The following is a 22,763-nucleotide window of genomic DNA, read 5'->3' as shown; positions in this document are numbered from 1 at the left end:
AATAAGAATAGTTTAATATTTTTAAGAGTATTTTTATGTCATTTTAAAGATTATATTTTATGGTTTCGTCATATAATCTACAATTAATGTAATATAATAATATATAGCGTAAGCGTAAGTGTTTACGCTGTATCAGTTACCTATACTTAATGACACATAATATATTATGAATAAGATCTTGATGAATTTGCATATTACACCTGATTACAATAAGTGATTTAAGCCCCAGCTACGACTATGCGCGAGCGGCGGTGTAGCGAGCGATTTCTCAGTAAATTGCGCGATCGACTCTCTTACCATAAAACAGTAACTTGACATTACACGCAATTTATAAATAATAGGAAGAACATTAGCTGCGCATATATTTATATGCGTTGTTGCTATAATATTACTTTAAACACTTGTGAGACATTGATAAATTTACTAAACTAATTACCTACTCAACTTACTATTGTAAGCCAAAGATCTATCGGAAAGATCGAAACTAGTCGGACAGTTCTTGGCTTATAATCGTGTGTTTGCGTTGCTGCTATTTAATTGCTTCGCAATCGAAGTGAAAAGCAGAATCTACTACTATCTATATATAGTATTACTACTATCTACCCTCGCCTGCGGCTCGGGTGGATATAAACGACTCGGGTAAAATGGCACGTTTCATGCACTTGTACAGTCTTGAAATTTTAAGTAAGCACACGCTACCCCAGTTATATCGATTCTTATAATACTCTATGAATATTCCACCGCCCGCCCTTCCGTCTTCTAGTACCGAACTACGCTATTATTTCAGACAATATTCCCTCTACCAACAAGGAGTCCTCAAGTGTTCAGCACACAGCTCAATACGGCTATACATAATACATGTGCTAAGTACATGTACCGATAATTAGATCACTGTTAATGCTCGGTTTACACACCTGCGTTAAGTAGAAGAGTATACAACTTAAGTAAACATTGTAGTTAGTTATATCTACCGGAAAAATATCGAAATCCTGTTCTACTAAAACGAGTAACGTGACTGAATAATTGATAAAACAGACATCGTAGTCGAAACTTTAAAAAATCCGCGGGTTCCTCGGGTCTTTATAGAATTAGCCAATTTGTTATACTTTCACGGGATCAAAGCCGGGGATTATACTTAGCTCGTAATAAACTGTGTAGGTTTTTATACGATCTATAAACTAAAAAAAAAAGTAAAGTAAAAAGTGGCTCCGAAGCCGTAACGTTTCGTGTGCTCTGCCTACCCCATTTGGGAATACAGGCGTGATGTTTGTGTGTGTGTGTGTATAGTTGCAATCCGCAACTTTCCTAACTTGGTGGCTACTTTTAAAAGGCGAGCTAGTATACCGTTTCATGGAATACCAACGACGCTTCAGCAGTCTCAATGGTCCTGTAGGTGTGTACGACGGTGATAAGTTACCATCACGAGCACTTTATGCCCGTTTGTCGGCTTTTGGTGTAAAAAAAGTCTAAAGTCACCTATCATCATCATCATCATCATGTCAGCCGAAAGACGTCCACTGCTGGACATAGGCCCGGACTCAGACCGGTCTTGTGCTTTTCGCATCCACCGCGATCCCGCGATCTTAACCAGCAGATCTTAAGTCACCTATATAGCTGGGAAAATATGCAAGTTGAAGTGGCAATGGGCGTGCCACAACGCTCGAAGAACAGATAGGGGAGAAAAGTCCTCGAGTGGCGACCACGAACCGGAAGAAGAAGCGTTGGTAGGCCCCCACCCAGCATTGCCACCAGGTGGACTGATGACATCGTGAGAGTTTCGGGAAACCAGTGGATGCAATGGTTGTGGCGTTCTAAGGTGCCTTTGTTCACCAGTGGACGTCTTGGGTTATGAAAATATGGACAAATTACTCTTGCACACAAACAAAAATAAAGCTTACATTTATATATTACTAGCCTTTACCATGCAATTTACCGGGATGAAAACTATCCTATGTCCTTCTCCGGGACTCAAACTATCTGTATACCGAATTTCTCCTAAATCGGTTAACCGGTTTAGACGTGATTGAGTAATAGACATCCAAACATCTTCACAAACTTTCACATTTATAATATTAGTAGGATCACAATACGAGACGTCATTCTTTATCTTCTCTATGTAAATAGGTTCGAGTACATTACAATTCTCGTACAATAGTTAGTATGTTTAGTTTATGATTTTGTGCAAATGATCATTGTCATTGCAGTTATCCGTTCATTATTTTTCCCAGGTCATTTTCCCACTTAACTTCTTTAAGAGCATTTCTCGCTTAAATAAACTAGCGTATGCCGTCGTAGGCAGAGGGACCTATTAAATCCATATCTACGGCCAGGGACTCGCTAAACTACTTACTTTACGAATACAAAGCTTCAGAAAGCTGGGATTATTACGCACCACTTGGTCAAAATCCGTCTTTTGCTGGGCGCTTTTTGGCTTAAGAATTTGAAAAGGGTTAATCTAGACTAGCCATTAAAAAGGGTTAGTTTGTTTACGTTATTTTGAAGATGCAACTTAAATTATCTCGACATTTGTACTTGTATGGGCACGACCAGGGGGGTTACTACGAAATTCGAAAATCGAAGTTCGTATCGTACCGTCCCTCTCACTCTCGTATTAAATAATATAAGCGTCAGCAGGGCGGCAAGATACGAAGTTCAAATTTTTACACTTCGTAGTATAGGGCCAGTACAGATGTAGTGAACAATGTTTTGTCATCAAAAAGTACGTATTTATCTTGTTTTCTCAACTAGCTTACTGAAGTTTACTGAGGTTTATTGAGAAAGCAAGATAAATTGGTTAAATTGGTTAAGATCGCGGGGGATGCGGAAAGCACAAGACCGGTCTGAGTGGAGAGCCTTGGGGGAGGCCTATGTCCAGCAGTGGACGTCTTTCGGCTGACATGATGATGATGATGAAGATAAATTGGACGCAGTTATGCAAACAGGAACCAACACACAACCTCCCTCCAAAATTTAGATAAGTATGCAACAAGTTACTAAGTTAAAATGCAGCTTCTACTAACTTGACAGAGTGCATTTTAGTAATTTGTTGCATAATCTCAATTTTGGGGGGAGGTGTGGGTTGGTTCCTGTTTGCATAACTATGTCCAATTATTATTATTCAAATAATACATTAACAGCAACTTTTTAGGGTTGTTATTCTGTCCCGTAGGAGACATCAGTGAGACACTTAAGAGTAGTTTCTCTGCCGGCCGCGCGGCCGCGTTAGGTATTCGTTTGGGATATTGCTGTCTTTATCGCTCGTGACATAAGCGCTCGCATCCGTCCCCCCGTGCCTTCCGCAACGACGTCCGTAATTTATATCGAGATAGCTGTAGGCTTTTCAAGATTTGGGCGGTTGAATTTTGGGTTTCGTTGTCCTCATATTATACGAAAAGTACCTATAGCACAGAAATCAATGATATTTTGTCTGTTATTCTCGTGCAAAGTTGACATCTTTTTTTTGTCGACTTTTGAGCTCCTGTAATTCGGATATTACACATTTATTTGAAAATCTGAAAAACCACAGGCATAGATAATCACGTCTAGTCCATACTTACTAAATTTCATCTATTTCTGTTGCCTAGTTTTCAAATGAGACCGGGACTACGTTTGTATGGAGAATGGAACCAAGAGACCTCTTAAAAATTCCTTCCTTATTATCCATATTATCATATTATTGATGTTGTAGTTAGGTTCAATTATAAGCTACTAGCTTTTGCCCGCGGCTTCGCCTCTTCCCTCGGAAACTGAGCATTTTTCCGGCATAAAAAGTAGCCTATGTCACTCTCTGGCCCATAAACATATTGGAGGCCATGGATGATGGATTTTATGTAGACGCCGTGTATACTGACTTTGCCAAAGCATTTGACAAAATTTGTCACTATACCTTATTATGTAAGCTTTGGGAACTCGGTATACATGGTGATTTGTTTCGTTGGATTAAGTCTTACGTCGAAAATCGCACGCAGTCCGTGGTGGTCTCTGGGTTTGCCTCTCGCAGTAAAATAATAAGTTCTGGTGTCCCCCAGGGGTCCCATTTGGGACCTTTATTATTTATAATTTATATAAATGACGTTGTAAAATCTATCTCCCACTCTAATATCCTTCTTTATGCAGACGATGCAAAAATTTTTAGAGTCATTCGTAGTGATGCTGATTGTGAACTATTGCAGCGTGATTTATGTAACTTTGAGACCTTCTGTACAAGTAATAATCTATTTCTTAACTCGGATAAGTGCAGCACAATAAGTTTTTCAAGAAAAAATAAATTATCAAAATTTAGTTACAAATTGTGCGGCAAAGATCTAGTAAGAGTTACAGAGATTCGTGACCTTGGCGTCGTTATGGACGACAAATTGTCATTTGTACCCCATATTGACTCCATCTTAGGTAAATCCTTTAAACAGTTAGGTATGATACTGCGAATTGGCAAGCCTTTTAAAAGTGCATTGACCCTAAAAATACTTTATAATAGTTATGTACGTAGTCGGCTTGAGTTTGCATGTGCAGTGTGGAAACCCCATTATGATATTCATGTTAACAGAATTGAGAGACTACAAAAAAAGTTTATAAAACATCTTGACTTTAAATGTGGCTATGAATATAAAGGTTATATTGAATCTTTAAATCGTCATAAAATGCAATCCCTTGAGTGTCGAAGAGACTGCGTTGACGCAATTTTGTTATATAATATAGTTAATAATCATATTGATGCCCCTGGCCTGCTGAAAGACGTTCAATTTAGAGTCCCAGGTAAAAGGGAACGCCAATGTCGTGACAAATTTAAACACCTTTTCTCCATCCCACGTAGTAGAACTAACTACTCTAAGAACATGTTTATCAAGCGTGCATGTACACTTTATAATAAAAATAAAAAACTTATAGATATAGACATATTCAACAATACAATAGGCGCATTAAAAATGTTTTCAAGACAAAAAATAGTTAATGTACAGTACTTTACTTTGTTTTGGATGTTAACTTTAAATTTATTGAAATGGACTTCATTACAACAAGTTTAACAAAATTGTATAAAGAAGAACAAAATAGGTAGGAATGCAAGTTTTTAGGTAAGAAATAAAATAGTTATAGTACACATTTTTGTTAGTGTGATATTTAGTTGTAATTTTAAAGAAATACTTGAAAACTGCGGTTATATGTTGCATTTCTTGTATTTCTTAGATAGTACTTTTTGGAAACTATAGGTCTGTAATAGTTGCATATAAATATTTGTAACCTTGCCTTTGTGTGACTGTTTGTTTCACAATAAATAAATAAAAAAAAAAAAAAAAAAAAAAAATTATGCCAAAAATCACGTCGATCCGTCGCTTCTTTTCGACGTGAAAGACACACACACACACACACACACACTTTCGCATTTATAATATTAGTATGGATTGGATGTAAACTACAAACTACCTATCTTTGAAAATTGCAATAGTTCATAACAACATTATAATATTGTATGTGTATTAAAGTATCCTAAGCTGTATGGCTTAGTCATGATGATTTATTTTTATCTAGATCGGAATATATCTGTAATAGCCTAAGATCCAGAGCTACAAATCTCTGTTATAAAGTTTTTTTGATCACTTAAGCTCTGAAAGTAGGTTGCATTTAACTTGACATCCGTGTTGTAAATTCGATTTACATCTTTAGGGATGTAAGAAAATTTTAAAATCGAATTGTGCTCCTTTGTTTTCACGAACTGGTAAACAAGGAGATTGTAATGCGTAATACTTACCTCCAAACCTCCATACTGGCATAATGCTGCTGGCCAGTGCTGGCTGAATGTGCCAAAGCCACAGAGCGCGAGGCCATTAAAAAAAAACACGGTTTGGCGCGATAAATTTTCTTTCGCGTTGCGTATACATTTATAACGGTTGTTCTTTATTTCCTCGCATTTGTGATGAAAAGTAGAGTGTTCAACTCGAGTGTAAATGATCAATAACACTCGCGAACTATAAGCGCAGCACCCTCGCTCACTTTTCTCGTTCGTGCGCCTAAATATCTTGGGTGTAATTGATCAGTTACAACCCTCGTTTTTCAATCTACTATTTATCAACAAAAAAAATCTAAACAAAGAAACATTACCTACCCTATTTCCATACGTATCTCATTTACTTGTACTTTGCTCTAGAACCTTTTATACAGAAATAGGGCTTGGACACTTCCTTTACCCACTCTACCCTTTGTGCGAGCGCCCTAGAACCCACTCGGGGCAGGCTTTGTACAGGCTGATGTTTTCATAACAATATCTCGTCAATGAACATTGAAGGGTTTGCGTGATCTCGAATACCTACTTAAGAACTGTTGCGTCACCATACACGTGCACTAATGCATGTATGTTGCCAAGACATTAACCCTAGTGGTTAGAACCAGACTAAAAGCCTGAGGTCCCGGGTTTGATCCTCGGTCGGAGCAGATATTTGAATGAAAATTATGTTTAATGTTGATTTGGACAAAAAACGGTACAATATAAAAAAAAACTTTAAGACTTAAATTAAACATAGACCAGTAAATATGCCACTATTCAATTATACATTACATTATTTTTTATTTAATGTTGGTTCTCGAGTCATGTCATTACTCAAGGCTCAGGGTGTGATTAATACGTATTTAAATATGTACCTATCTATCTATTTAAATATATTAACTTCTCATTATACAAGCTTTGCTTACTTTGAGACTACGTAAATTTGGTGAAAATTTACCAGTTTTTTTTTAATTACGCCTCTAAAATTAAGGTGTAAAAATTTACGCAATCACTGCATAGATGTTTATGACCTCAACTGTAATGAATGGAATAGGATTTGCTTATCCATTGTTCTAAAATAACATGGGTCTGTGGTAGACAAAATAGCTAGTTGCATTTTACTAGCATTGAAGAAGTTATCTTGTTATTAGTTTATGATCCTGTAGTTAAAATGAAAAAAAAAAGAAAACCCAAATGTTTGGTTTTTAGTAGATGTAATAAATCAAAGTTACTTACATCATCCATCAGAGTTTAAAAAAAAGGTTCAGTATCTAAAGATAAAATAAAATAGACTTTTAATTTTTATTCTTTCTAATCTGAATTTTCAGGTAAACGAAGAAAACCGGAGAGCCCCGAGCGACATTAACAAGCCAAAAAGCAAAAAAAATGTAAAGAACTAACTGGCCACAACCATTGTTAACATGACTTGCCTTAAAATTAACGAGCCAAAAGGAAAAAAATATTCTAAATTCGAAATTCGCCGCTAAACTGCCAGTCATTTCTTCGAAACAGAATTCATCTCATGTTTTTTTCAGTAAAACAGATAATGCTAAGGGTACGCCTCGAATCGGGAAGAGCTCGTTACATGGGATTTGTTAGGGAATGTAAATAAATAGTCAGTACCGTAATATTTGCCAGTCTCTTAACTATGTTTGGTGAAGGCATTGAGCTTCGGGCAAAAAGGTTGCCCATTGGATTAGGTTAAGCAGAACGTAGTTACGGGTGAGTAGGTAAATAGTTTTAGGTAACGTATTTTAACTATACGGGAAAGTGAGTAAACATTTTGGCTGTTTGGCTGGGAAGGTACTCGCCGCTAGAATAATAAAATTGTACGACGTAGGTGTTTCCAGTATTTATTTTCGTTCATGTCAAAGCCATCGCTTAAGGCCATATGCGGTCACTCCGCACTACACATACTTTATGTACATTCAAACAATGATATTTCATAGTATAGATATGTTACGTTCCTATAGTTTGCCTAATGAAAGCTGAACCCAGCTATTATTTGAGTGGCAACATTATTCAAATGTCATGGGCAATCAGAGACCAAAGAGTATAAGAAAACAGACACTTGAGCTTGTACTATTATCTATTCTGTGACTTGTTTAGACCTTCGTGTATTAAAATAGAGTTTTTTGGAAATTTACTGCTGAAAAATGGGCGAAACAATCAAAAGTGGTGTGCCACAGATTATTTTAACCATCATAAGCAATTTCAAACAAAAACAAGCAGAGAGGGAAGCCTTCAAACAAAAAAAAAGAGTGTTTAGATGCGGTGACCGAATTTGTAGGTTAGTTGGCATGGCAAAATATTTTGATACTATATCCCTTTTGTATATACATTTGAATTAAGTGATTTACACAAGTCCCAATTTCAATCAGAAATATTTATGTACATTTTTCACAAAAGTATATTAAACAACTTTGTAAGTTACCTAATACTATCTATAGCTTCCGAATTAATTTCGACTTAATAAAATAACTGCTTAAAAATAATAAACACGGTATAAGGCACCGCACTAGAAGGACATGACCTCATTAGAAGGAAATCCATAAAAAGTTGTGAATAGTTAATTTTAACACTGACGGGGTACGAACGTTCCACATTAGCTACTCCAGAGCTTCAACATCACGGTTCAAACCATCTCTGTATCAAAGGAGAATGCTCAAAGTTAGGCCCAACAGTAATAATTTATTATTATTAATAATATTTTTAGACGACTTTAGGAACTTTAGGCCTTTATTTTGTTCAATAGTAATAATATTATTATTCAAATTAATACCACTATATGTGCCATAGCACAATATCTGTATCATATCATAAAATGATTCACCCGGCCATATTGATACCTACGTTGTCGCATCTCATTTTTTAATCTATGTTGCCGTCTTAGCATTTGTATTTTTACGAAAAACTTAGAAATTCATAGTCAAAATACCACAAACGGGACTTATCACGCTATTATTACACAAGTAATATTTACCTCGACGTTTCGGCAACGTTATAGTTGCCGTGGTCACGAGTAGACTGAAGTGTGGGGTGTCAAGTCTGCCTAGCAGCGCAAGTTCTTCGAACTACCCGCACTTGATCACTAATAGTGCCGGCACTCGTATCACGAGTTCGTGTAGTTACCCGCACTTGGTCACTTTTATTAGTCACCCTATCACACCGACACACAAAACTAACAACGTCCGACCGTCCCTCCGAACATTCATCCCGACGCCGACACTTATTAATAACAGGATTCCACGAAGATGAAAGCTTATACCCCTCGTCCCGGTTGAAATTCTTATGCTTTTTTATTTCAACTGCTTCACGTACCATTACGTTACCAATCCGTTTGTGGTATTTTGACTATGAGTGAGAATCACGAAAGTTTAAAACGTTAACTTAGAAATTAACTAAAAATACTTAGTAAAAAACAAATATTAAGTACATGTGATATGTGATCCCTTGAGTTTTGTTCACTTTAGCACCATAGTTTGTGCACTTTCGATACACACACGACGGCATTTTACATTGATTTGTTCAACTGTCACATTGACACTGTCACGCACCGTGGCTTGTTTGAGGTAAACTGATTGCAACACGAGACAATTGGGTCGTTTATGAATCTTCACCTCGGGGCCGGTAGTAACATATCTACTCCCTGTTTATATGTAATATCATTGCATTCAAAATAATATTGTACAGTATAGTGTTACCGTACCTATGTACTGACAGTACTTGCCATATCCTAAATATTATTACTAATATTACTTAAGCCAACCATAGTCGGGCACGTAATAAACAAGCCTAAAAGTTCGCCTTTATTAGACACGACATGGAGGAGATAAATAATAAATAAATATCATGGGACACTTGACACCAAATTGACCTAGTCCCAAAGTAAGCAAAAGCTTGTACTATGGATACTAGGCAACGGATAAACATACGTATATAGATAAATACATATTAAACATCCAAGACCCGAGAACAAACAATCGCATTGTTCATACAAATATCTGCCCCGGCCGAGAATCGAACACCTCAAGCCTCGTAGACAGGTTCTCTAACCACTAGGCCATCCGATCGTCATTATTACTTCTAATGAAAATACACATTTTGTCTAAATTATGATTTTATACGTTCAACCATTTTCGAGTTTAGAGCTCGTAGAACCTTCTAGTCTTCTTTTTTCATCCCGCCGGAAATCTAGAAAATCCTTTGGTCTTTAGCTTTATTTGCCGGAAATAGACTTTAACACTAAACAACCCTTTTATTTCATATCCTTCGGGGATTTTGAAGAAAAAATGAGAGTATTGTATTGTTAGTATTAACTGAGTTTTAAACACTACTTTTGTATCACGTACTAAATTTTATCCTGTTTGTAACCCTGTTCGCATGTTGCATAAATTTTAGCGAAAAGTGATATGTCGATAATAATATTATGCCTCTATCAATTTTTGATAATTAGGTACTTGTACCACTTACGAAATTTGTGCATCAATTTTCGTGCGTGAAAGCTGAAATTGTCGCTATAATTCAGTCGTGTTGTAAACACGGTATTTTAACAAATTCCTTTAAAACGTGCTTAAAATTAACTACAGGTATAATTTTGTTGTTGTCAAGGAATATTTTTCTAAGCGTTTGTAATTGTACTTTTTGTATCGAAATTGTGTTCTGACAAGTTTTGAAACGAAATTGTGTAGTGAAATATTCCACTGCAATAAAAAGAAAATTTATCTCCACAAATCTCCATTAATTAATCATGAAGGCAAGACGAGAACATGTTTTTGCTTTGCAATGTTTTGAGTTATCAACTTGAATGTTTCAAACAACATAATTCCTGTCAAACAACAATATGAAATCGCGAGTACTCCGTCATAATAGAGGGCGAATTATCTTCATCTCCGTTAATTAATGGATCTTGAAGGCATCAGTATTTAATCTCGCCACAATAACTCAGCTAAATCGAGACTCCCAAGTTGCAAGCACTCGTCTTTATTGCTTCGTTGGGATTTCCTTTGTGGCTTAACAGGGATTATTCTACTTTTATACGATGTTTTGATTTCTCTCGAAGCCCGGGTTGACTTTGACGGGTGAAAAGTTCATGATTCAGAATTAAACAGCTGTGTGACGTTGTTATAATTAAGTTCATCATCATCATCATCAGCCGGAAGACGTCCACTGCTGAATAAAGGCCTTCCCCATTCGAACTTCTTTTTTTTTATGATAGTGGAAGTATTCTACACTTCCACTGAACATAGATATAGTTAGTGTTTAGTTTTGTTACTAATTGACTCCATACATCCCTGTATTGTTAATACTATTTTTTGTATTTTTTTTCTATAATTGTATACTGTAGTTTTAAAGTATTTAATTTTAAACAATTTTATTTTGAAAAAATGACTTTTTGTCAAGTTTATTGCGGTGCATTCTTCTTGGCAATAATGGTCTTTCCAAAAGCACTGGTACTTTAAAAAATGACGTGTAAAAGTGCACTTTAACTTGCATATTTTTCGAATTAGAATTATGTCGATGACTTTAGTTCTTCTTTGAATAATCAAGATATTAGTTATAAAAAAAAGTTTTGAAATGGGTGCATTTTCAGTGGATGGAATAACTTAAATGAATATTAAAATAACCTGGATCTAAATCAAGACGTTTTGTTAGATAATATTGACAAACGCATTAAATTTGCGAACGTGGAAAACCGCGATGTGGAAATTTGCTACTTAGAAAGAGTTTGTGAAAATGATCTAAAAATCTTTTTAAGGTAATTTTAGAAATATGATTAATAAAAAAGCAGAATCGAACTTTTCTTTATAAAAACAGAAATCAAGCCACCGCAGAATTAGTTAAAATATTAATTTTAGTGCTACTTTTCCCAAGCCTAACTTTTTTTTTTAAATTTTTAAACCCAAATCTAGTTCAGTATGACCCAAAAATAATCTCAAAGACATTGCAAAAGCGGGCAGGACTCTTTTAATTCGTGTGTTAAAATCTTGTTGATTTTTTGTCTCCGAAATTCCATACGAAATTAGGGTGCGAACCGTGCGTTTTAACCTTTAAACGCGCTTAAACTTGAGGGTATGTAGATCAAACTGTGGGGTGATCACGGTTCGTTTGGGCCGGTTGACACAGAAATATTAATAAAAGATCGTTTGAGCTCAGATTTCCTCGGATAGCAGTGCCGTCACATAATAGCGCCCCTTATACAATGGTAAATGGCGTCACTAAAAAGTTGTCCGTGTATAAACAATATGGCGCGATTTCCTAGAAAGCGGTAATTGATACCGTTGTTAACGTAGACGACAACATAAATGTGTCTTTCCAGACAGGTAAGAACTTCGTGAATACCAGCTTTGACCTGCCTGAAGAATGGAGTCAGAAATGGAAGGAAAGCCTACCGGAGAAGAGGAGTATCAGCGTCAAACCAACGCTGAAGCCGCGGCTTTGGATTTTGGCAGAACTGAGTTGTGATCACTCCCGAGCCTTTATGCACAAATATGGTAAGTAGAAGGGAGTTACCGAAATTTATTTTTCTTTGATGGATGGGAGGAAAACTTTTTCTTTATATAGACCTTTTTCAGACTCAGCTCAAGTTTATCTTGCGGTTTGTGAATACACTTATATCTACTCGTTACTGGAAATCATTTTTTCCGCGCCATCGACGCTGACGTTACGAAATACTTCGAAAGCCTTTATCCAAATATGATCAAAGATATATTTATAAGCCGGGCAAAATCCAGCAATGTCTATGTTAACATTCTGGATTTAGTTCAGTTATTATATTAGAACTGTCTGATAGATAATAGGATTGTCGTCCATAATCTTGTTCACAGTTTTTGAAAAGACGTAGGTATACTTTTATACATAGACAGAGAAATGTGTGCTGTTTGACGGACTTTTGTCAAATTTGAGTAGAAGTCTTAGCATGGGTAACACTAGCACAAGTTCTCGGTTATTTTTACCGTAACCAATGCATGGTTATACGTTCACTTATCGTGAACGGATTTTCAAAGGGCTGGGCTATGTTCCCACCTAACCTTTAGTCATAAGAACGTTTTGTTGCTTTAAGTTTGTTTTATCGTTGGTTATATGATATCAAAATTATTGAAAAATTTACAGCGATAGCCGTATCAAACCCTGGCCTAATTTGTCAAGGTTTAACTATTTAAATTAATGAAACTGATCAAGCGTATTGCTAAACATGCTCTCGGTTTGTTAGTATTTATGTAAACTAGTGATATGGCTGAGACGCTTGGGATATGGATATATCTTTATATATTAAATTATATTAAGTATTTTGAATTGCGGCTGCATCTATTCGCTGATATACTGATTGTCAAAACAAGACATTTTATCATTTTCTTTGAGTGATATAATATGAGTTTCATTAAAAAGATGTTAATGTGTTATAGTTGTTTTATAGTTCCTACAGCAATTCCTGTCATAAAATTACTTTAGGGTGAGCCAATCTCATAGTTAAAGAAGTGAAATCGACAAGAAGATGGAACTGAACCATTAACCTACATCTTCGGCCTCATCTACACTTACCATCCGGTAAGAAAAAGGTCAATTGCTGGTCAGCTACAAAAAAGAGGACACTGAGTAAGAGCTCAATTCTAATTTTTTGTCTTTGTTTGGACCTTACCTCAGCAGCGATCACGTCTCCGGGGATCTTGACAGCAAACATGAACGGTGTGTTCACACGTTTAAGTATCTCCCGGAACTCGATGGGCACGCCTCGCGGCCGGATCAGTCTGAAGTACGTGTTCAAACTTGAACCACGAGTCGCCAGGTGCGTGCCAAATAGACGCATGAATCCTGAACCTGTGGACAAAGTTTAATTAACTTTTTCATTTCGGCAAAATCCTACAGCCGAGGTCCTTCAGTCCTTTAGTACCTACCTTGTCACTGAATGCCAAACTTCAAACATGAAGTGACAGCGACAAGGTAGTAAAGTGAAAATATATCTTAGACTTCGATTGTACACAAAATCTACCCAGCAGGTTCAATGAAATGATATCTGCTCTTCAGTTTAGGCGAGTTAACTTGTTAACAGAAATGATAATCTTACGTCCGAAAGACGACAAGAAGGGTAGGTAAAATGCTATTCAAAGCAGGTAGATGAGATAATTCGTTAGCTATTAAAATTGTACTTATAGAAATACGTAATGAACATTTCGTTGGGTAATTCACTTTTCACTCTCAAACTTTAAATGATAAATTATGTTTGGTGTTTAAATATCTTGCACGATAATTTAACGCACACATTATAGCAACTAACAATAAGCGGAAAAAGTTTAAAAATCGAAAATTAAAAAAGAGTATATGTCTAGTGTTGCGGATGTGCTTATGGCAATCTCTTGGGTGGTTCGGCAGGGGCAACTTCAATGAAGGATTCTTGTTTTCTTCAGCAAAATTATTTATTTGCTTTAGCTTTACAGGATTTGTAAAAAAATTAAAAGAAAAAAGGTTTTGCGGTCTTGTCTCGCTATCAAAGTTTTTGCGCAAGTCACCGTAGTAAAAGTGAAAGGCAAAGTGACATTGACACCGTCGCGATTGCAGCGCCCTCGTGCGGTTGTCTTGAATTTGTGCGCAGGAGCGTTGTTGTCGCTTGACACCACCAGAGGGCGTCAACATGCCCCGGGCCTTGGGAACACCAGGGTCCCAAGATCTTCTGGATCAGGAAGAGTCCGTGGTTGTCTGCATTGGCAGTGGGCACAGCTTCGAGAATGCTCTACGAAGGAGCCCAGCTGAAGTCTTAACGTCGGCCACGCGGGAAACGCCGTCGTTGCCGGTGAAGACTTGTGTCACCCTCCCTAGACGCCATTTCAGGGGAGGCAGGTTGTCTTCTTTGACGAGGACAAGGGAGCCAAGGATGATGTCTTGACCGGTTGTGTGCCATTTTGTCCTCGTCTGCAGCTCCGAAACGTACTCCTTCGACCATCGCTTCCAAAAATGCTGTCTCAGTTGCTCCAGCCTCTCGTAGCGTGGAAGACGGCCTGACGCAGTGGGAATTAGGTCTTCGCATGGGGGGGACGTCATAGGACGGCCAATGAGGAAGTGTGCTGGAGTGAGGGCGAGGTAGTCGTTGGGGTCTGTGGATAGAGGATGCATGGGACGAGAGTTCAGGACGGCCTCGATTTGTGCCAATACCGTACTGAACTCTTCGTACGTCAAATTTGCGTTGCCAACGACGCGTCTAAGGTGAAATTTGCAAGATTTGACGCCTGCCTCCCACAAACCACCAAAATGAGGCGCATAAGGTGGTATAAACGTTAATTTAATTTTATCCACAGAGGCAGAGTCGATCAAGAAAGCAGAATTATTTTGTAAGAACAATGAAAGTTCTTTCATTGCGCCTACAAAGGTTCTGCCGTTGTCGGAAAATATTTCAGCAGGCTTTCCACGACGGGAAATAAAGCGCTTTAAGACAAGCAGGTATGCTTGTGTGGTCAAGCTGGTTACCAGGTCGAGATAAACAGCACGAGTAGAGAAACAAACAATTACACAAATATAAGCCTTCTCCAACTTCGCGCCCCTACCTTTGCGATTTAATACGAACACTGGCCCTGCATAGTCTACACCGCAGCGTATGAATGGGAAACCAGGGTCTAAGCGTGGTGATGGTAAATTACCCATGATCGGTGTGAAAATTGTTCCTCTCATACGTGCACACGTAACGCAGTCGCGCACCACTTGCTTAGCTAGGTTTCTACCACCAAGCGGCCACCAGCTATCTCTGACTGCAGATAACAGGTGCTGCGGTCCCGCGTGTAACAGCTGTTTGTGTTCACTATCGAACAAAAGTTGTGTGAATTTATGTTTAGAACATAACAATAGAGGGAATTTTTTGTCGTATATGAAGTTACTTGCGTTAGATAGGCGTCCACCTACTCTAATCAATTTGTCTGTGTCTATGAATATGTTTAATTTAGAGATATTCCGTGTGTGTTTAAATTTTATATTATTTATTAAATTTGTGTGTTCAGTCGGAAATGATTGCATTTGAGCGAGACGTGTCAGCCATTTTGTTGCTTCGTTAATTTCGGGAAGGGATAGTGGGCCGTTTCGACGGTTCATTTTTAATTTAATGCGTGCGTTGTACACGAACCGAAGAACGTACGCAGCCGTGCGCTTCATTCGATTGAATGATGAAAATTTACCGAACGGAAATGGATCAACATCGGTTTGACACGTCAAGCTAATCGTATTTAATTTAAGTTCAGGTAAATCATTTTGTGTTAAATTTTGTGTGTATGTCGTATGATGATATAGCCAGTTCGATTCCGGCTGATGCAAAAACAACGGCCCGCGCCACCACAAGTCCGAGTTACTAAGCGCGTCGAGCTCGAGCCCGCGTGATACTAGATCGGCCGGGTTGTTCTTGGTGCTTACATGTAACCATTGCGCGCTCCCGGTTAAGTTATTTATTTCCGCGACTCGATTCTGTACGAATGTTTTTAACAGGTGAGGCGACATTCGTAACCATCCCAATACTATAGTGGAGTCTGTCCAGAAAATCACCTTATCAAAAGTTACATGTAACGAGTTTATTATTTTACTGTGTAATCTCGCACCCAGCAATGCACCTAACAGCTCGAGTTTCGGAATGCTCAATGGGGAGGACACCGGCGATACCTTACTTTTTGCGCACAACAGTTTTACGTCTATAAATTCCTCGTTATGACTGTGTGTACGTATATAAGCACAAGTTCCGTATGCATGCAGACTTGCGTCAGTAAATAGATGCAATTGAAGTGAGTTTGTGTGTGTGATGACGTGACGAGGAATACGCAAAGTGTGAATGTGTTGTGTGTGTGTTTTTATGTATTTTCTCCAGCAGAGATATACGTCGTCAGGCACTCGGTCATCCCATCCCAGCTTAAGCAACCATAATTTTTGCAATAATATTTTTGCAATAATTACTGTCGGAGATAGAAGGCCGAGTGGGTCGTATATTTGTGAAATTACTGATAGCATTTTACGCTTAGTTGTTTGTGAATCGTCGTGTTGTATGTTAGTAGTGTAGTGTAACTCGTCTGTGTGATTTAACCAACCTAATCCTAGGGTTTTACTTTGACATGTATCGCCCAAAGAAAGTTCTCGTGATGTAATTTTAGCCGATGATTGTGACACATCAAAATTAAACACCCATTTCCGGAGAGGAAAACAACCAGAGTTTAATGTTTCGGTGACCTGTTCACATGTGTTTAGTAACTGTCGCTTGTTGTTATGGCCAGTAATTAAATCGTCAACGTAAAAATCTTCATTAATGACACGCTTGACCGTTTCATTAGTGCATTCCGAAGCTAACTGTTTTAAGCAACGAATACTTAAGTACGGCGAACATGACATACCATAGGTCACCGTATTTAATTGAAAAATACTTAGCGGATCAGACTGACTCTCTCGCCACAAAATCAATTGCAAGTTTCGTTGATCAGGCTGTATTAACACTTGCCGATACATTTTCTCCACATCCGCACACGCGACGTATGTATTTTGTCGAAAGCGAAGTAATATTGAAAAAATGTGCGCTTGTAAAGGCGGGCCTACTAATTGGAAGTCGTTTAGTGACTTGCCCGTAGTCGAGCTAGTACTCGCATCGAATACAACGCGCAATTTTGTTGTGACGCTGTGTTCTCTAAAGACACCGTGATGTGGAAGAAAATAGTATGGTTTCGTGTATGTGTAAATATGTGACATGTGACCTAAAGTTATATATTCACGCATAAAATTAGTGTACATCGTTTTGTATTCTGGGTGACGATCGAGTTTACGTTCCAATGATAGGAAGCGGGTTTTTGCTATAGCGTAGGTATCGCCGAGCTCATCAGCTGTTTCGCGCATAGGTATACGTACGGAAAACCGGCCATTATCTAGGCGCTGTGTGGTACTTGTAAACAGCTGTTCGCAAGCGCGCTCCTCCGCCGTCAATCCGTCGCCTACCTTTGAAACCTCCTCGATTTCCCAAAATTTACGAAGTTGTGTGTCTATTGATTGTGTGTCTGTGTGTGTAAAATGACATTGTGTTTGTTTAGATAAATTTTGTTTAGTGTTATTTGTTTGTGTGTATAATGGGCCTGAGATTATCCATCCCAGCTTTGTATTTAATAAATGTGGCCCGTTCGTCAATTTAACGTGGCCATCACTTATTAATTCCCAGAAAATATCTGCGCCGATCAACATATCAATCTGTGATGGTTTGTAATATGTAGGATCGGCGAGCTGGATATTTTGTGGTAATTTTAACGTGTTGACGTCTATGTGAGCCGACGGTAGCTTTTGTGTGATGCAAGGAAGTATCATACAATTGATGCGTGTATGATACTCACTCGTTATAGATCGTAGGTAAACCTGACAAGACTGTGTGCACTGTGTGACAGACTGACCCACGCCCGTAACTTTGTGAGTGGACTGTATGATAGGTGCGTTTATTTGTGTGATGAATGTTTGAGTAACAAAACAATGTTGACTACCGCTATCTAAAAGTACTCGCGCCCGGTGATTAATATTATTACAATCGGTAATGTCCACTAGTGCTGTGGATAACAGGACCGGTTGCAATGATTGAGAGTGTGTGTGGGGGTCGCTTGCATTCCTAGCGTCGTGCGTATTATAATTGCATTGTGTGTGTGAATGATTAGCTGCTGTCGTCGCAGGTGCATCAGTTATCGCAGATGTGGACGCGCCGCCGGTGTCATTGCTTGGACTATGTATAAGACTGTTGTGTTTCTTATGGCATATTTTGCATGGGCCGAATAGGCATGTAGCAACAGTGTGACCCGACCTCATGCAGTTTAGGCATAGCTTCTTGTCGTTAAGTAAGCGCGTTTCTCGTCAACAGACAGATCCAAGAAGCTAGTGCAGGAATACAATGGATGATTGCCATTACACATAGGACAAGTTTTAACAAAAGTACGTTTGGAATTGATTTTAGTCGCGTGAGTGCCTGCGGAACTAGAAACATAACTTTGTGATACGGATCGTGGGTGTTGTGATTGTGATTGAGGCGGCTGATTTGTAAATAACTTTTTAACTTCTTGTGTATGGGTAAGGCCGCGAATTTTGACCAATTTGGACGTTTCAAATTTGGAACGCTGATAAAAAAAAACTGATAACACCTAGATGTTTAATTTTTTTTTTATTATATGACACGATATAAACTCTCAAGGTCGCAAATGAGATAATTGATTTAAACCCTTTTAAAAAAATAATAAAAATATATTACCGTCCAAAACGTAACGAAAATTGACTATTTTTTTTGACCACGAGTACTAAATACCTTATTATTTTCATGCTATTTAACTTCTCATGATCATGATTTTGTTTAAACAAAATTTTATGATATAACGATAGTCCTACCGATTGCGGAATCATGATAATCAAATAATTTTCATGTTTTATATTTATTTCTTTTCACGTGCCAAAAAACCACGTTTTCGTTACGAATACTTAGGTGACGCTTAATTAAGCTACCTTTAACGCCAATTTCGGTAGAAATTTGTTTTTGTACACTGGCAACTAATACTCTAATAGGGCAACATCGATGAGATAAATAAATCTCATCAGTTTGTTGACAAACAGCCATCAAAAGTGACGCGGCGGTTTTTTTTCGAAAAAACGTCGAAAGTGCTTGTTCGATTTTAAGGGTAAGTAGTGATTATTTTTAACTGGTTGTTTTTTCATACGATAGGGTAATCTTTTCCATGTAAGTGGCATGTGTTATTATGTTCAAAATGTCGTTATTCGCCATGATAAACGATTTTTTGTATAAAATACGTTACACTTTCGTTACGATTACGTTACATTTTTACAAAATGCTACGTATTTTGTACATAACGTAACGAAAAAATGTGGTAAAGGGAAGTTCACACAGAAAAATTCTAACTTACACCAGTTTATTATTAGGTTTCCAATGACTGCACGCACAGTAAGTTAGTTAGATGGATATTTTGAAGTTAAATAAATTTTAATCTGTAGGTGCAGGGATCGGCACAAGAGAATTGTGGCGAGTTCTGTGTTCACGTCTTGCTACATGCATAGCGTATTTAAAGTGAGAGACAAACGGAGAGATTCACTTACCTACTTAGTTCATTTGTTACCTAAACTTAATAATCATAATAATTTATTTCCAAAAACATCTTTTTACATTGTCCACTTAACTAAGATACTACTTCCTAAATTGGTAAAACCTGTGATTTAGGGTTTTGGCCATTTCTTTGAGGTATTTAATAGCTTGTACAGTCGAAGTCACAAGCATGCTCACAACTAGGTGGTAGGACCTTGTGCAAGGTCCGCCCGGATTGCTACCACCATCTTCCTCGCTAATCCTGCCGTGAAGCAGCAGTGCTTGCACTGTTGTGTTTCGGCGTGGTGAGTAAGACAGCCGGTGAAATTACTGGCACGTGAGGTATCCCATCATAGGCCTCTAGGTTGGCAACGCGTCTGCAATACCCCTGGCGTTGCAGATTTTTAGGGGCGGTGGTGATCTCTTACTCATTTGATCGTTTGCCATCCAGTCGAATAAAAAAAAACCACATCCAAATTCGTTATGCTTATAAATGTGCACCTTATTGTCAGTGTTAGAGAGGCATGTAAAGATACACTTTTGGAAAGATGTTCGTCAACTAGAGGGTACTGCTACTTCCACATTCTCATGTTTAGCTCTATAGATCTCATATAGGACAGATTTAAGATCAGTATCGTCAGAAAGTTCTAGTAAAAAAAAAAAAATTCACTTTATTATATGACATGTATTTTTTTTTCATACATACGTTATCTAATGGGAATTTTTACCAGTTTGATCTAGGCTTTATAAAAATTTGCGTTACGTTTTATGATAACGTGACGTATTTTTTATATGTTATTTCTATGTCACATTGGTTAAAATTCGCGGCCTTACCCGTATATGTGTGCGTGTTTTTTGTGTGATTAGATTTTATAGCTTCCAACATATCAGCTCTGTTTCTTAAAAAGTCTAGTAAATCAGTAAGTGTTATTTTAGAGGACGTATCGTTTTTTTGTGATAATTTAATCGAGCCCTTATACTGCTCCCATTCGCGCTCTGTGACTGAATCTAGTTTTGTGACGACTAAATAAATAATAAGTGTATCCCAGGAGTCCGTGGGCTCGCCTAGTGTGTCAAGAGCGCGAAGGTTACGTAGGACGGAATCGACTAATCTCCTAATTTGTGAAGGACACTCTTTTGTCAAAGATTGTGTTGTGAACAATGATTTTACGTAAGTGTGTGTGAGTACTCTGTGGTTGTTAAATCTGTTCTCCAGCAATTCCCAAGCAATAGCGTAGTTCGCCGATGAGAACTCTAAAGATTTAATTACTTGCAAGGCGTTACCTGTGAGGGCTGAACGTAAGTAATGAAATTTTTGAATCGCACCAATATCTTTTGAGTTATGTATTAGCGACGTGTAAGTGTCCCTAAACTCGAGCCAGTGTTCGTACGAACCGTCAAATGATGGCAAAGAAATAGTAGGCAATTTAACCGGACACGAATTTAGAGAAGAGCAATTGGAATTGTTCGCTTCGTTCGCAGTCATAGCCACCGTACTGTCTTCAATTAATTTTGTGGCTTGAGCCATAATCCGGTAATATTGCGCCTCGAAAGCCTCACGCGACTCTAAATTTTGATTTAATTCCTCATCATTTGTTGATAACTCTTCGATTTTAGTTTGAATTAAATCAAAATCAGCGTAATACTGTGTGCAATTATTGATGCGCAATTTTAATTCCGTGGCTAACAATGAATTGAACGTCTTGCCTAGACTGCTGACATATTTTTCGAACAACGTTAGCTTGCCTTTAACTGTGCCTCGCTTTTTAATTAAATTACGTACATCGCTATTCTCAATATAGACTGACAGAGGCGATCTGGGCGATTTTTGAGAATTTAAATCGTCCTTAAGCATTTTTGTGGTGTGTGGGAGACAAGAGTACCTACAGTTTTACACCGAAGACACGTAGCTGGCACGCAATGACGGTGCGTGTGTTTAGCCGTACACGTACCTTGAAACGTAGTCAACGGACACGGTATTAGCACAAATCCGAGTGGGAAGGAAGGAAGGACGGAGTGCGAATATGACCTTATATTCCTGGTCCCGGTGATTCCCGTGTGCTGGTTGAAGCTGCTTCTGCGATGATTCGGCTAGAAGGTCCAATGTTGCGGATGTACTTATGGCAATCTCTTGGGTGGTTCGGCAGGGGCAACTTCAATGAAGGATTCTTGTTTTCTTCAGCAAATTATTTATTTGCTTTAGCTTTACAGGATTTGTAAAAAAATTAAAAGAAAAAAGGTTTTGCGGTCTTGTCTCGCTATCAAAGTTTTTGCGCAAGTCACCGTAGTAAAAGTGAAAGGCAAAGTGACATTGACACCGTCGCGATTGCAGCGCCCTCGTGCGGTTGTCTTGAATTTGTGCGCAGGAGCGTTGTTGTCGCTTGACACCACCAGAGGGCGTCAACATCTAGAAACATAATGTTAAAAATAAGGAGTGTAGTATTCGCCAACAAACTGTTTTGCAGTTTGGCGAAATATTTGTCATTAATTTAATGTATTTTTTTTGTTGAGATAAATAAATAAAAATTAAAAATACTTTTTGTATCATAAACACGAATCTTCCATGCGAACGGATGATTACGATAAATCTGTATCAGAAATCTGTTTCGGCCGACAAAAATAACTCAGCATTTAGTTACAATAAAAATTGGTGGAGCATTTCTCTTTTCTCAGAGTTTCTATAAGCTCGCGTTAAGCTGCAATGTAAGAAAATGAATAACATGGTCTTTATTTGCAATAGCAAAAATGTTTGCTCTATATATGATTAAAGGGCTGTTTCACCACCCATTGAATAATTTTATTTGACGGTAAATGTGATGCCATCTCCGTTTATTCGAACAAAACAAACAGAGACGGCATCACATTTATTCGTCAAACAAATTAATCAATGGATGGTGAAACAAGGGGTAAGTTAAGTGTATTCAAATAATGAAAAGAACTAGC

At 37.9% G+C, this 22,763-nt stretch overlaps 1 protein-coding gene across 1 annotated transcript in view; it reads right to left on the bottom strand.

The window, feature by feature from the left end:
• Positions 1–22,763, bottom strand: part of Gycalpha99B (guanylate cyclase 1 soluble subunit alpha 2) — a 141,567-nt gene that overhangs the window by 23,396 nt on the left and 95,408 nt on the right. The window contains exon 8 of the mRNA XM_074098126.1: positions 13,395–13,573. Within this exon, the coding sequence (XP_073954227.1) occupies positions 13,395–13,573 (179 nt within the window). The remainder of the gene's footprint in view (positions 1–13,394; positions 13,574–22,763) is intronic.

The sequence above is a fragment of the Choristoneura fumiferana genome, chromosome 15, assembly GCF_025370935.1.
Source record: "Choristoneura fumiferana chromosome 15, NRCan_CFum_1, whole genome shotgun sequence".
NCBI lineage: Eukaryota > Metazoa > Arthropoda > Insecta > Lepidoptera > Tortricidae > Choristoneura > Choristoneura fumiferana.
This window is presented reverse-complemented; position numbering and strand designations above follow the sequence as displayed.